General features: G+C 45.4%; 1 protein-coding gene across 1 annotated transcript in view; it reads right to left on the reverse strand.

Moving 5' to 3' along the window:
• Positions 1 to 313: 313 nt before the first annotated feature.
• Positions 314 to 13,986, reverse strand: part of LOC137543943 (adiponectin-like) — a 29,723-nt gene continuing 16,050 nt past the window's right edge. Inside the window, exon 3 of the mRNA XM_068265006.1 lies at positions 314 to 997. Coding sequence (XP_068121107.1) covers positions 486 to 997 — 512 coding nt within the window. The 3' untranslated portion in view covers positions 314 to 485. The remainder of the gene's footprint in view (positions 998 to 13,986) is intronic.

Consider the following 13,986-nt stretch of genomic DNA (forward strand, 5'->3'; position numbering starts at 1 on the left):
CCTGCTGATCCTCTGCCTCTAATACTTTCAGACGTAGACCCTAAACAAGCATGCAGCAGATCAGGTGTTTCTGACAATTTTGACAGATATTATCAGATTAGCTGCATGCTTGATTCTGGTGTGATTCAGACACTTCTTCAGCCAAATACTGTAGATCAGCAGGGCTGCCAGGCAACTGGTATTGCTTAAAAGGAAATCCGTATGGCAGCCTCCATATACCTCTTACTACAGTTCTCCTTTAAGGGACCAGAACATAGCGGTCTGCAAGTAGTTAATGGAATTACACACAAAATAGTGACATTTGCAAAGTCAATAAGTTCAGTCCTGTTTATTAAAGTCAAGCTTGTCAAACGCCAGGTGCTATGAATCTTTTGAATTTTTCATTATTATTATTGATTTGTAAAGCGCCAGCATATTCCGCGGCGCTGATATTTAATAAGTCTGTACATATTTTAATGGCTTCTAAAAAACTTGATTATGAAGAATTAAGAAATCAGGAAGCCTGAGAAAGTGCTGTCATCATTACTATCAGCATAAAGTCCATTTTTCTCCTGATAAACCTCCAGCCAAGCCTGCTCTCCTTTTGCCATCTTCAGGATAGAAGCACCGGATGCTTGGCTTGTGGCTGATGGGGTAGAGACATGATACATGTACTGTACACTCCGGCCATTGTGTTTCAGTACAAGATGCACATTCTTACTATACACTGTGATGTGGAAAGTTAGGAAATACAGGCCATCTACTGGTGAAGTAATCATACCAGTTTCTACATTGTACAGCTCATCATCATTATAAAAGATTTTTTCAAATTTAATAGGTCCAATAGTAGAAGGAGAGGCTGTTTTCAGTCCTACATGGAAAGCATAGGAAGTTCTTGACGAAGATGAGCCCGGTTCACCTTTGGGTCCTGGCCTACCAGCAAGTCCCGGCATACCGGCTATCCCTGGAGGACCCACTTTCCCAGGAGGACCATGAGGACCTCTTTCTCCTGTTTCACCTGGTGGCAAAAGAAGAAATAAACGATTTAGTAAGAGAGCTGGCACTTTATTGTAGATCTGAACCATATTTTTTTTTATTAAACTTATCTAATCCTAGGATTTCCAATGTAGGAAATCCCCACAGCGGTAGCAGGTGAGATCGCTGCTTGGCGGCCAGATCTAAACTAGGAATGATCAATGATATGCAACTACTTCTGAGTTGATGCAAATTTATGCAATTTTTTTGTGTAAATATATGCAGCTTCCAAATGGACCAATCAATTTTAACCTGGGTTTAAATTGAATGGTCCATTTTCAAACTGAATATATTTACATAAAAATTTACAAAAACTCACTAGTATTTGCATCTCTTTTGATCATCCTAAGTCTCCACCTTTATTTAAAGGACAACCGAAGTGAGAGAATGTGGAGGTTACCATATTTATTTCCTTTTAAACAATGTCAGTTCCCTGGCAGCCCTGCTAATCTATTTGGCTGCAGCCATGTCTGACTGACTCATTGACTGCTCTCTAACTGCCTTCTCACCACTCTCTCTGAACATTCTCTCTCTATAATAACCAAAGCTCATCTAACCACCTGTTCTTTGGATCCTATTCCCTCACATTTCATTCCGCAGCTATCCTCTTCTCTCATGCCTGCACTAACATCGCTATTTAACCTGTCCCTCTCCACTGGCATCTTTATGTCCCCACTCAAAAAGGCTGTTGTGACACCACTACTTAAAAAAACATCTCTAGATCCTACTGCACTCGCCAACTACCGCCCAGTGTCACTTCTCCCATTTGCATCCAAATTACTTGAACGCCATATACATGCAGAATTAAGCCATTATTTATCTGCTAACTCCCTACTTGATCAGTTCCAATCTGGCTTTCGCTCTAACCACTCCACAGCAACTGCCCTTATTAAAGTGGCCAATGATCTTACAGCTAAATCCAAAGGTCAATTTTCCATACTCATCCTTCTTGCCTTGTCATCAGCATTTGATACTGTCGACCACACCTTACTCTTACAAATACTTTCAAAGGTAGGAATAAAGGGCCTCGCTCTCACATGGTTATCTTCCTACCTCTCTCGAAGATCTTTTACAGTCTCCTACTCAGATCAGATCTCATGTCAGACAGAGGTGCCTGGCTCTTCTACTGACCACATATGCTATTGCTCCGTTGTTATTGCCTGATGAAGCGGGATAAAACCTGTGAAACGCATTGCATGTTTGGAGTTCATAAATAAAATATATTGACTGTCTTTACTACAGTCGTCGTGTGTCTACTTGGAGGAGGTAAGTCCACCACTACCTCCTCTATTTACCAAGAATTTGTTTTTTTTAAGCTCATTTAGCTTCCTTTTATCCTTTTGGAGCATCTGTTCTCCTGCATAATATTGAGTCTACCCTGGGTGGAGGGTTGAACCCTCTTTTTCTCATCTATAGAGAACGACTTCTTATTTCTGAGTGGGGTCAGGAAAATCTCCCCACCTGCTTTTACAGTGGTTGCCTAATAAACCTGGTTTGTGAGTATTAATATTTACTCTATCTAGTAACCATTTACCAGTACATATTACACTATTGGGGCTCTTGGTGTTCCTTGTTTTTATCAGATCAGATCTCGTCTGCTCATGTTTTCTGTCGGGGTTCCTCAAGGCTCTGTCCTTGGTCCCCTCCTCTTTTCCATTTACATGCACAGTTTTGGTGACCTAATCAACTCATTCAGGTTTCAATACCACCTGTATGCAGATGATACACAAAATGTACCTCTCGGCCACAGAACTTAACTCCCTCCTCAAACGTGTTCCAGACTGCTTGCCTGCTATATCCTCCTTCATGTCCTCTCGCTTTTTAAAACTTAATATGAGTAAAACAGAACTAATCTTTTTTCCACCGTCTCTGTCCACACCTCTGCCTGAAGTTACAAATAAATGTTAATAACCCTTCCGTAACTTCAGTTCCCAAATCACGGTGCTTGGGGGTAGTATTCGACTCATCTCTCACTTGTATTCATCATGTTCACTCCATACCAGCTCCTGCCATTTCCAACTTAAAAACATATCTCGCATCCAACCTTTTCTCACTCAAGACACAACTAAAATGTTAATACATGCTCTTACAATATCTCGTCTGGACTACTGCAACATACTACTTTGTGGACTACCTTCTAACAGACTGGCCCTGCTCTAGTCGGTACTGAACTCAGCTGATCGTCTCATTCATCTTTCTTCTCGATCTTCCTCTGTTGACCCTCTCTGTCAAGCTCTTCACTGGCTGCCAATTAACCAAAGGATCCAGTTCAAACTCCTAACCCTAACCTAAAAAGCTCTCCACAATCTCTCTCCCCGGTACATATCCTCACTAATTTCCAGATACAAACCCAATCGCAATCTCAAATCTGCACATGATCTTCTGTTGTCCTCCTCTAGAACTACCTCCTCACATTCAAGGTTACAAGATTTTGCATGCGCTTCACCACTCCTCTAGAATGCCCTCCCACAACACATCCGTCACTCGCCAACCTTTAAACGCGCTCTAAAAACGTTTGTTCTGACAAGCATATGCGCTACCTTAGGCCACTTTCCTTTGTCCTAAGTCTAAATTACACTCCTACTAGGTATCCTAAAACACACTGCCTCTATATATTTGTTGTATACTACCCCTCCTCGTTTCCACCGCATTCCCTTTAGATTGTAAGCTCGCAAGGGCAGGGCTTTCTACCCTTTTGTGTCTTGGAAATCATTATACATTTTATTTATTTTGTTACTTTTATCACTGTCCGTACCAATTCTGTATTTTGTACCACTTTTGTATTTTGTCACTAATTATGTATCTTGTATATTGGTGTACACCATTGTCTGTATTATTATGTACCCCATGTTTGTTTCTTACTTTGTACAGCGCCACGGAATATGTTGGCGCTTTATAAATCAATAATAAATAATATCTGAATTATACCAGAAACAAGCATGCAGCTAATCTTGTCAGATCTGACTATAAATGTCAGAAACGCCTGAGCTGCAGCATGCTTGTTCTGGGTCTATGACTAAAAGTATTAGAGGCAGAGGATCAGCAGGACAGCCAGGCAACTGGTATTGCTTTATAAGGAACTAAATATGGCAGCCTCTATATAACTCTCACTTCAGTTGTCGTTCAAAGCTTAAAAGCTCTACTTGACAAAGGCCTGCATGCTAAAACATTGTGTGTGCATTTAGTGCTGTGTTACGATAAAGTTAAGCTTTAAGTTCAGGTAGAGACCTGGTCGCTTTTCATTGATTTGAGATGTATCCTTGCTGGGCCCGGGTGCTGACTGGTTGACTCCCTGGTACTACAATCATTGGAGATGTTTGAGCAACTGGACGATTTGCTATCAAGATTGGTCACTGTTTTGTGGCACAGCACTATTTACCCATTTGTTGGCTTATGCAAGTAGTGGTAACGGTTGGTTTCAAACTTACTACAGGTAAACTGCATGTATACTGACATACAGACTGGTGACAGCGCTCATAGATGCATCCGATTGCAAGCCTACAGAGGCAATGCAGAGCCCCTCTGGACTAAATACACGCCCTGAATGCAAAGCAGTAAATGCAGCTGGCCACTAGTATACTTACATTCAATTCATACAGCAGGAGGAATGGCAAAAAAATCATTCAGGTATGAGTTTTGAAAGCGCTGCCATTCCTCCTGCTGCATGAATTGAATGTAAGTATACTAGTGGCCAGCTGCACTGCTTCAAAATCACTTCAAAAAGCTTCAGATTAGAATTAGTACACAATTTGCATCTGCTTTGCATTCAGGGCGTGTATTTAGTTCCAGAGGGGCTGTGCATTGCCTCTGTAGGCTTGCAATCGGATGCATCCATGAGCGCTGTCACCAGTCTGTATGTTTGTTTTATGACATGTGTATACCATTTGTTTGACTAGCTGCACTGGAAATATTGTGTTTTTATCGCTAGATTAGCGTAGGTCTTCCCCAAGGGAGTACGTCACCGCCGTGGGGAAGTCTATTAGGTTAGAATTTGTGCACATATTATCACTGCAGCGAACGGGTTGCCTGTAGTATTTACAAAGCTGACACATCATTGCATTCCAGCGGTTCTGGAGGTGTGTTTAGCTTCTAAGGGTACAATGGTTAATTTGCATATATTCAGCAGTGATGCACTGGGAGACATCTCAAGCTCAATCCAACCTGAATTATCGCAAATTCTTTCTGTTTTTTTAAATCATGTAGCGAGCCCAGGGCTCGCTACATGATAGCCGCTGAGCAGCCGCAGCTCTGCAGCCACTCCGATCGCTTCCGGCGATCGGAGTAAGCAGGAAATCCCGTTCAGACCGGGATTTCCTGCTGGGCTTCCCTGGTCGCCATGGCGACGGGGCGGGATGACGTCACCAACGTCATCGACATCGGGACGTCATAGGGAATCCCGATCCACCCCTCAGCGCTGCCTGGCCCTGATTGGCCAGGCTGCGCAGGGGTCGGGGGGGGGAGGCGGCGCGGCGGGTAGCGGCGAATCGGCGGGTAGCGGCGGCGATCGCGTACTACACGCAGCTAGCAAAGTGCTAGCTGCATGTAGGAAAAAAAACATTATGCAAATCGGCCCAGCGGGGCCTGAGAAATCCTCCTGCGCAGGTTACCCTGAGCTGTGCTCGGGATAACCGGCAAGGAGGTTAAGAAAGCAAACTTTTGTTTTTCTTAACATCTTAGTAAGGGGGCTTTTAGGACCATTGTAGCCCCTTACACACTCCAATGAGTTCTGGTTCACCATGAGCTTGCTGGTTAGTCTGTACCTCTCGGTGTTACAAGCCCTACAGCATAGAGCCAAATTAATCCATGCCATGCACTGATGAGGATCAAACAATCTGAAACAGTCTGTATGCATGTTGGATTATTCTGGCTCTGTACAAATTAACAAGCTGACACATCATTGCATTCCAGCGGTTCTGGAGGTGTGTTTAGCTTCTAAGGGTACAATGGTTAATTTGCTCAATTCTAATTCTTCTTGACTTGTCAGCAGCATTTGATACTGTGGATCATGAAATACTAATCCAGCGACTGAAGAATTACTGTGGCCTAAGGGGTACTGTTCTTAGCTGGTTTCAGACCTTCCTATCTGGCAGGACACAGCAAGTATGTCTGGGCACACACTACTCTAATCCAGTGCCACTTGCCTATGGAGTTCCACAGGGTTCTGTACTATCACCATCAGGGCCGGATTTGGGGGCAGGCACCCAAAGCCTGGGACTAGGGCGCCAGAATTCACCAGAATATATGGGGCGGGTGACACCTTAAAGAGAACCCGAGGTGGGTTTGAAGAATATTATCTGCATACAGAGGCTGGATCTGCCTATACAGCCCAGCCTCTGTTGCTATCCCAAACCCCCCTAAGGTCCCCCTGCACTCTGCAATCCCTCATAAATCACAGCCACGCTGCTGACAAACAGCTTGTCAGAGCTGGCTGTGTTTATCTCTACAGTGTCAGTCTGCTGCTCTCCCCGCCTCCTGCAGAACTCCAGTCCCCGCCTGCATCCCTTCCCTCCCTGCTGATTGGAGGGAAGGGACGGGGGCAGGGACCGGAGCTATGCAGGAGGCGGGGAAGCAGCTGAGACTGACACTACAGATGTAAACACAGCCTCACAGCACGACTGTGATTTATGAGGGATTGCAGAGTGCAGGGGGACCTTAGTGGGGTTTGTGATAGCAACAGAGGCTGGGTTGTTTAGGCAGATCCAGCCTCTGTATGCAGATAACATTCTTTAAACACACCTCGGGTTCTCTTTAACTGTATCTGGCTGTCACCTGCCATAGCTGAAAGCCGCTACAAGTCCGCAGCCAGCCGCCCCGCTTTGCTGTGTCTCTAGCGTTGCCTGTGTTACAGCTAAGCTGGCGGGGGCGGGTGCTGGATACGAGTGGAGCCAGCAGTGCAGACCTTGAGGATGGGGACAGCGTGCAGCAGTCAGTGTGAATACGTTCAGGCAGTAAGCATAGTACACTCGGCAGCTGCAAGCAGACGCTCTTTCCCGAGTCCAGACTCCAGTCAGTGTGCAAGTCACATGGTATCAGCCATGAGCCCGCCCAGCCAGGAGTGGTTCTCGTGCTGTACCTTATGCTGCCGATGCCCAGCTTCCTACAAGTCACAGGTCAGGACGCTATTCTGCCACCTTTTTGTCCCCTGTGCCTTTAGCTTTCCATGCGTATCTCCTGTAATTTGCAGTTAACACTCGCAGCACCATGCCTCTTTCAGCTCAAGCTGTTCAATGTCTGTTCAGGTCAGCAGCTGAGGTCAGAGGTCAGGAAGCTGCCGTTCTGCTTGGGACGACACTCGTGATCCACGTAGTGGAGGAAGGAGTAAGGCTTGGTAAGATACATCAGTGGCTGTTCCCCCTGCCTGTTTAGTAAACGGAAATATGCATTGCTGAAAAACACACACACACCACACACACCACACACACCACACACACCACACACCACACACACCACACACCCCACACACCCCACACACCCCACACACCACACACACCACTCACACACACACACCACTCACATCACATCACACTCACACACACACACACTCACTCACACACACACACACACACACAAACAAACACACAAACACACCACACACACAAACACACCACACACACCTCCCCCCCCTTAAAGTAAACCTGAGGTCAGAAGAAATAAAAAAAATATATATACATACCTGTGGCTTCCTCCAGTCCCCAGCCCCCTTCAGGCTTATTGGTCCATCTGCATCGTTCACTTTTAGCCCTGGTATTGCAGCCAGTCCGTGTATGCTCAGTCCGCCTGCGCTTTTTACCCCATCGTGCTCCTGTCACCAGGAGCATTCTGCATGATCCAGGCGTTGGTAGCACAATTTAGGGGCACATATGCGCCTGAGCAGTCCGACCCCCAACCCGACTGGCAGAATTACTGGGGTTAACTGCGGACGATGCAGGTGGCGGAGGAGGATGGCGTGGGACCGATCAGCCTGAAGGTGGCTGGAGGAAGCCCCAGGTAAATATATTTTTGTAAACTTCTTCTGATCTCAGGTTTACTTTAAAACAATCTTGAAAATGTGGATATATGGACAATACCTCATTAGTGGGATGCCTGTATGCCTGGATGGGTAATCATCAGGTTTCCTGCATCTTCTTGTACCCCACCATTACAGTGTTGACCCCCCTCTATGGTCGCATTGGTTTCCTCAGTGTGTATATGCGCCCATCCATACTGGACATGCGAGATTTAAGTCTGTGCATAACGAGTAGAAGAAAGGTGCCTGTGCACACAAGTGCCTTTATTCTGCTGGACATGTACGGACCTTATTTGTGCATGCCCAGTACAGGCACACTTTTCCATGCCAGCGCTCACACACTGAAGAACCCAGGAGGCCCAGCACTGGCATGGTGCGGTCCAAGAAGACCTGGGAAACCTCTCAACCATCCTGAGGCTTCCCACTGGTAAGGTAAGTAACTACATATAAACGTATTTATTCTCTTTAGGTTTGCTTTACACAAAGAATATTAAAATACATTTTAGAGAAAAAAACCTCACAATTCAATATGTGTAGAACCATTGAATTATTTGGTAATTAATTATTATCATCATGAGTTTTATTTCCTGACACACTTTTGGGAGAGTACATTCTCCCAGAGTAAAACAGAATGCCTTCCGGAGGCTATGGAAGTAACATTAATTCTAATGATTTCCACACCTCCCACCAGAGCACTAGAGAATTGGCCCCCTTTAATGTCTGCTTTGCTGCCGATATAGCAGTGCAGCTCTCTGTGTCCTCCACGTGGAACTTACAAGCTCAGCTCTGACCACTCCTTCCTTTCTACACTGCGTAATGTGCATGCGCCAATTACTGACATGTGCAATATGCGTTGCATGGGTGTGTGGGACGAAGCAGAGTACAGCAGATCTTGTAAGTTCCCTCTGGGGTAAATAGAAATCTACACTGCTGTACAGAAAGCATTGATTATAGTAAAGGGTGTCACAACCTCTAATGCCCCGTGGGAGATATGGAATTCAAATGATACAACATTACTTCTGTAGCCTCCCAGCGGGTATTATATTTAATTTAGAACAAGGGCAAGGGGGGAGGGGGGCGGGTTGGAGACAGCGGGCCTTGGGCGGTGAAAAGTACAAATCCGGCCCTGATCACCATTACTCTTTGCAGTCTACATGCTCCCACTGGGCAAAATAATCCAGAACTATGGTTTAGGATACCATTGTTATGCAGATGACACACAACTGTATCTGTCCTTCAAGCCTGGCACCCAAGACCCATCAGCATCCATAAATGCGTGTCTAGTGGATTTACAAAATTGGATGAACACCAGCTGGCTGAGGCTGAACTCTGACAAAACAGAGGTGTTGGTGGTAGGTGGTCCACACATGATGGATAAAGTTCAAAACGCTCACCACCTCAAACTAGCAATTGGAGGAGATACTGTACAGTATAAAGACTCTGTGCGAAACCTTGGGGTGATCCTGGATGGAAATCTAAAACTCAGACAGCAGGTATCAGCTGTCGTCAAGTCTTCCTTCTTCCATCTAAGAAATATAGCGAAAATCAAACACCTTATCCCAGCTGAAGACCTACCTGCCCTGGTTCACGCATTTGTATCCTCCCGCCTAGACTACTGCAACGCCCTGTTAATCGGATCTACAGATATGGTTCTGCGCCCCTTACAGCTAGTACAGAATGCTGCAGCCAGACTCCTAGCCAATGCCCCCCGCAGCTCACACATCACCCCAGTACTGCAAACTCTTCACTGGTTGCCAGTAAAATGGAGAATCAATTTTAAGATCTGCCTGCTGACATTCAAGGCTCTACACCACATGGGACCCAAATACATAGCAGATCTATTGGAACTTTATGCCCCTTCACGCACCATCCGCTCTGCCAACAAGATGAAGCTGGTTATTCCCAGGATACACTTAACATTTGGTGCTCGGGCCTTTTCCTATGCAGCCCCTACTCTATGGAACTCACTTCCACAATCAGTACGAGAGGCTCCTTCTCTGGACAGCTTAAAAAAAGGCTAAAAACTCACCTCTTTTCCCTAGCCTTTGAGACTACATAATGCAGGGTCACAGCGCTTTGAGTCCCCAGGGAGAAAAGCGCTATATAATATAAATATTATTGTTATTGTTGTTATTGTTGTTATATTCAGCAGTGATGCTCTGGGAGACATCTCAAGCTCAATCCAACCTGAATTATCGCAAATGCTTTCTGTTTTAAGAAAGCAAACTTTTGTTTTGCCTGTAGTGAAAGCCAGGTGTGAATTTTAGTTTAGTAGTTATTGGAGCTCTGCACATTATGGCAGATAAATCATTCAGGTATAGGTTCACCCCACACTGAAGCTATGCCCCCCCTCTTTGTGCCTGCAATGAGTGTTGTGTGTACTTTAGTCCAGTAGTTATTGGAGCTCTGCACATCTATGCAAAAATATCATTCAGGTAGGAGTTTTGAAATTGCATCTATACTGAATATGGTAATAATAATCTGTAACTGTCACGGATGAACCGTGAAGAGAAACAATCAATGGTTTTTCTGTTTGTGATTCATTGTACAATCCAGATTGCATGTCTAGGAACAGCAGAAGGCAAAACCTGGGGTCTGGTCTATTCCAGCTGGATACAACCGCTCTTCTGGGGATTACAATGTTTTTCTTTAATTACTGGGAACAAAAGAATCTTCCTTTAGCAGACCACTAGCAGCTAGGTGTGAATTCTAGAATGAAAAGCCCCATTTGGCTACTGGGGCCAGCAGCAAGCTTTCAGCTCAGCATGGGGGCAGACTTGGTGGAACCACTCTGGCCATATTTAAAACTGTATTGTATGATTTTTGCCCTTTTTAAGAGATAACGTACTTATGATCGGTATGAAAAGTATATCATCTGATCACTAGTAACGTGACGGTCATTTTCATCCCTCTTGTGCATGGCTGTGGTAAGCCACTGCCCCGTTATCCTACTTCTCAGTAACGTGATGCTCTACACTATTCATGCATGGTATTAATGTGATCCATATTCTTTGGGGAAAGTGAATTTGCTATTATTATCTGTGTGCAATGAATGTGGCATGAGTTATGGAAATGTCACATATTTTGGATTTAAGATTCCCACTAAAAGTAAGAAAACGCCCAAACTCCAACCAGGGGCTGCCTCTGAGTCCCGCCCTAAAAGTTGGATCCTACTTAAAGAGACTCTGTAACAAAATTTTGAGCCTTATTTCTTCTATCTATAATATCCTATTGCTGTTCTAATGTGCTCTGGCTTACTGCAGCCTTTCCTAGTTGCACAGTGGCTGTGTTATCTCTGTTATATGATCTAATCTTCTCTCCTCTGTCAGGTCTGTCGGGCTCAGGCAGTCAGGCTGGAATGTGCTGTAGTGCTTGTGATTGGATAGAAGCTATACACACCCTCTCCAGGCCCCCTGCACACGCTGTATGACTCACACACTGAGCTACTCTCAGCCTATCACTTGCTGTCTTTTGTTTGTAAACTCTGCATAAAAATGGCAATTACAAGCCAGGATTGCAGCAGTGAGTGGCAGAAACAGCACAGAGGGGCCCAGGAGAACATAATGAATAGAATGGTATGCTTTTCATTGTAAGAATTTTACAGTACAGATTCCCTTTAACCAATTTCGGACCGACGCAGTTTAAATCTACGTCGGGCGGGTGGCGCTGTGGTTCTGACCGGACGTAAACTCTTAAGTCCCATTCACCGTGCGTTCCCGCCGCTTTCTACCCGCCGCAATGTGCTGCCCTGACGTATCTATGACGGCAGAGCACTGTGAGCCGGGCAGGAGCCGTTTTCATTGGCTCCTGACCCTGTCATTACTATAAGCCAATCCCATTGGCTTACATTGAGTGACAGGGTCAGGAGCCAATGAAAGCGGCTCCTGACCGGCGCACAGCGCTCTGCCGTCATAGAGAGCAGCCAGCGACGGGGACAGAGCGGCGTGACCGGCGGGAGCGACGGATTATTGCGGCGATTCGACGGTATGCACATTTTAGTGTGCCAGCAGCCTCTGGTCCTTAAGGGGGCAGAGGCTGCTGGTACCGAAGTGATTAAGAAACAGGCTGAAACTTAACCTCAGTCCTCTCGGTTTTTTTAAACATCACTTAAGCCCGAAACGAGCAAGAGGGCCTCCATTTTGACTGAACTTTTGAAGCAAAGGAACCCTCCATTTTGCTTGGATTTTCCACACAAAGGACATATTTTTTCTAAAACCTTAATTATTCCGTTTTTTTGTTTTACCTTTTATTTTATCTGGGCTATTGTCTCTACAATTGTTGTTTTTTAAATAATTTTCTGTATATATTATTTACAGTAGCAATAAAAAGTATGTGAACCCTTTGGAATTATATGAATTTCAGCACAAATTGGTCATAAAATGTGATCTGATCTTCATCTAAGTAACAACAATAGACAATCACAGTCTGCTTAAACTAATACCACAGAAATAATTAAATGTTTCCATGTTTTATGCCCTTTAACAAACACACCAGTTTTGGGTTTGCTTTTCCCAAGAAGCATTGCCTGATGTGAATGATGCCTCGCACAAAAGAGCTCTCAGAAGACCTAGGATTAATAATTGTTGACTTGCAAAAGCTGGAAAGGGTTATTAAAGATCTCCAAAATCTTTGCTGTTCATCAGTCCACGGTAAGACAAATGTTTATAAATGGAGAGAGTTCAGCACTGCTGCTACTCTCCCTAAGAGTGGCCGTCTAGTAAAGATGACTGCAAGAGTACAGCACAGAATGCTCAGGTGAAGAAGACTCCTAGAGTGTCAGCTAAAGACTTTGGCATATGCTAACATCCCTGTGAGCGAATCTATGATACGCAAAATACTAAAAAAGAATTGAGTTTGTGAGAGGATACCACAGAGGAAGCCACTGGTGGCTGGATGGTGTACTGGTTAAGGGCTCTGCCTCTGACACAGGAGACCAGGGTTTGAATCTCGGCTCTGCCTGTTCAGTAAGCCAGCACCCATTGTATTCAGTAGGAGACCTTCTCCCTAACACTGCTACTGCCTATAGAGCGCGCCCTAGTGGCTGCTGCTCTGGCGCTTTGAGTCCGACAGGAGAAAAGCGCAATATAAAAGTTATTTGTCTGGTCCCCGCCTCCCCCCCCCCCCCCAAAAAAAAAATTTCTGCACATTTAATGTTTGCAAAAGAGCACCTGGATCTTCCACAGCAGTACTGGCATAATATTCTGTGGACAGATGAAACCAAAGTTACATATAGTTACATAGTTATTTGGGTTGAAAAAAGACATACGTCCATCGAGTTCAACCAGAGAACAAAGTACAACACCAGCCCGCTCCCTCACATATCCTTGTTGATCCAGAGGAAGGCGAAAAACCCTTACAGTTGAATTGTTTGGAAGAAACACACACAACACAATGGCCTCAATTCACTAAGCTTATCTCCTGTCTTTAACCTCCCTGGCGTTCTATTAAAATCGCCAGGGAGGCTGCGGGAGGGTTTTTTTTAAATTAAAAAAAAACTATTTCATGCAGCCAACTGAAAGTTGGCTGCATGAAAGCCCACTAGAGGGCGCTCCGGATCCGCACTTTCGATCGCCTCCGGCGATCAAAAGTAACAAGGAAGGCCGCAATGAGCGGCCTTCCTTGTTTCGCTTTCCTCGTCGCCATGGCGACGAGCGGAGTGACGTCATGGACGTCAGCCAACGTCTGCCGCCTCCGATCCAGCCCTTAGCGCTGGCCGGAACTGTTTGTTCCGGCTGTGCTGGGCTCGGGCGGCTGGGGGGACCCTCTTTTGCCGCTGCATGCGGCGGATCGCCGCACTGCGGCGGCGATCAGGTAGCACACGCGGCTGGCAAAGTGCCGGCTGCGTGTGCTGCTTTTTATTTGATAGAAATCGGCCCAGCGGGGCCTGAGGAATCCTCCTGCGCAGGTTACCCCGAGCTGAGCTCGGGATAATCGGCAAGGGGGTTAATAACTCTTCTAGAGTTGTT

Source organism: Hyperolius riggenbachi, chromosome 2 (assembly GCF_040937935.1).
Source record: "Hyperolius riggenbachi isolate aHypRig1 chromosome 2, aHypRig1.pri, whole genome shotgun sequence".
Lineage (NCBI taxonomy): Eukaryota > Metazoa > Chordata > Amphibia > Anura > Hyperoliidae > Hyperolius > Hyperolius riggenbachi.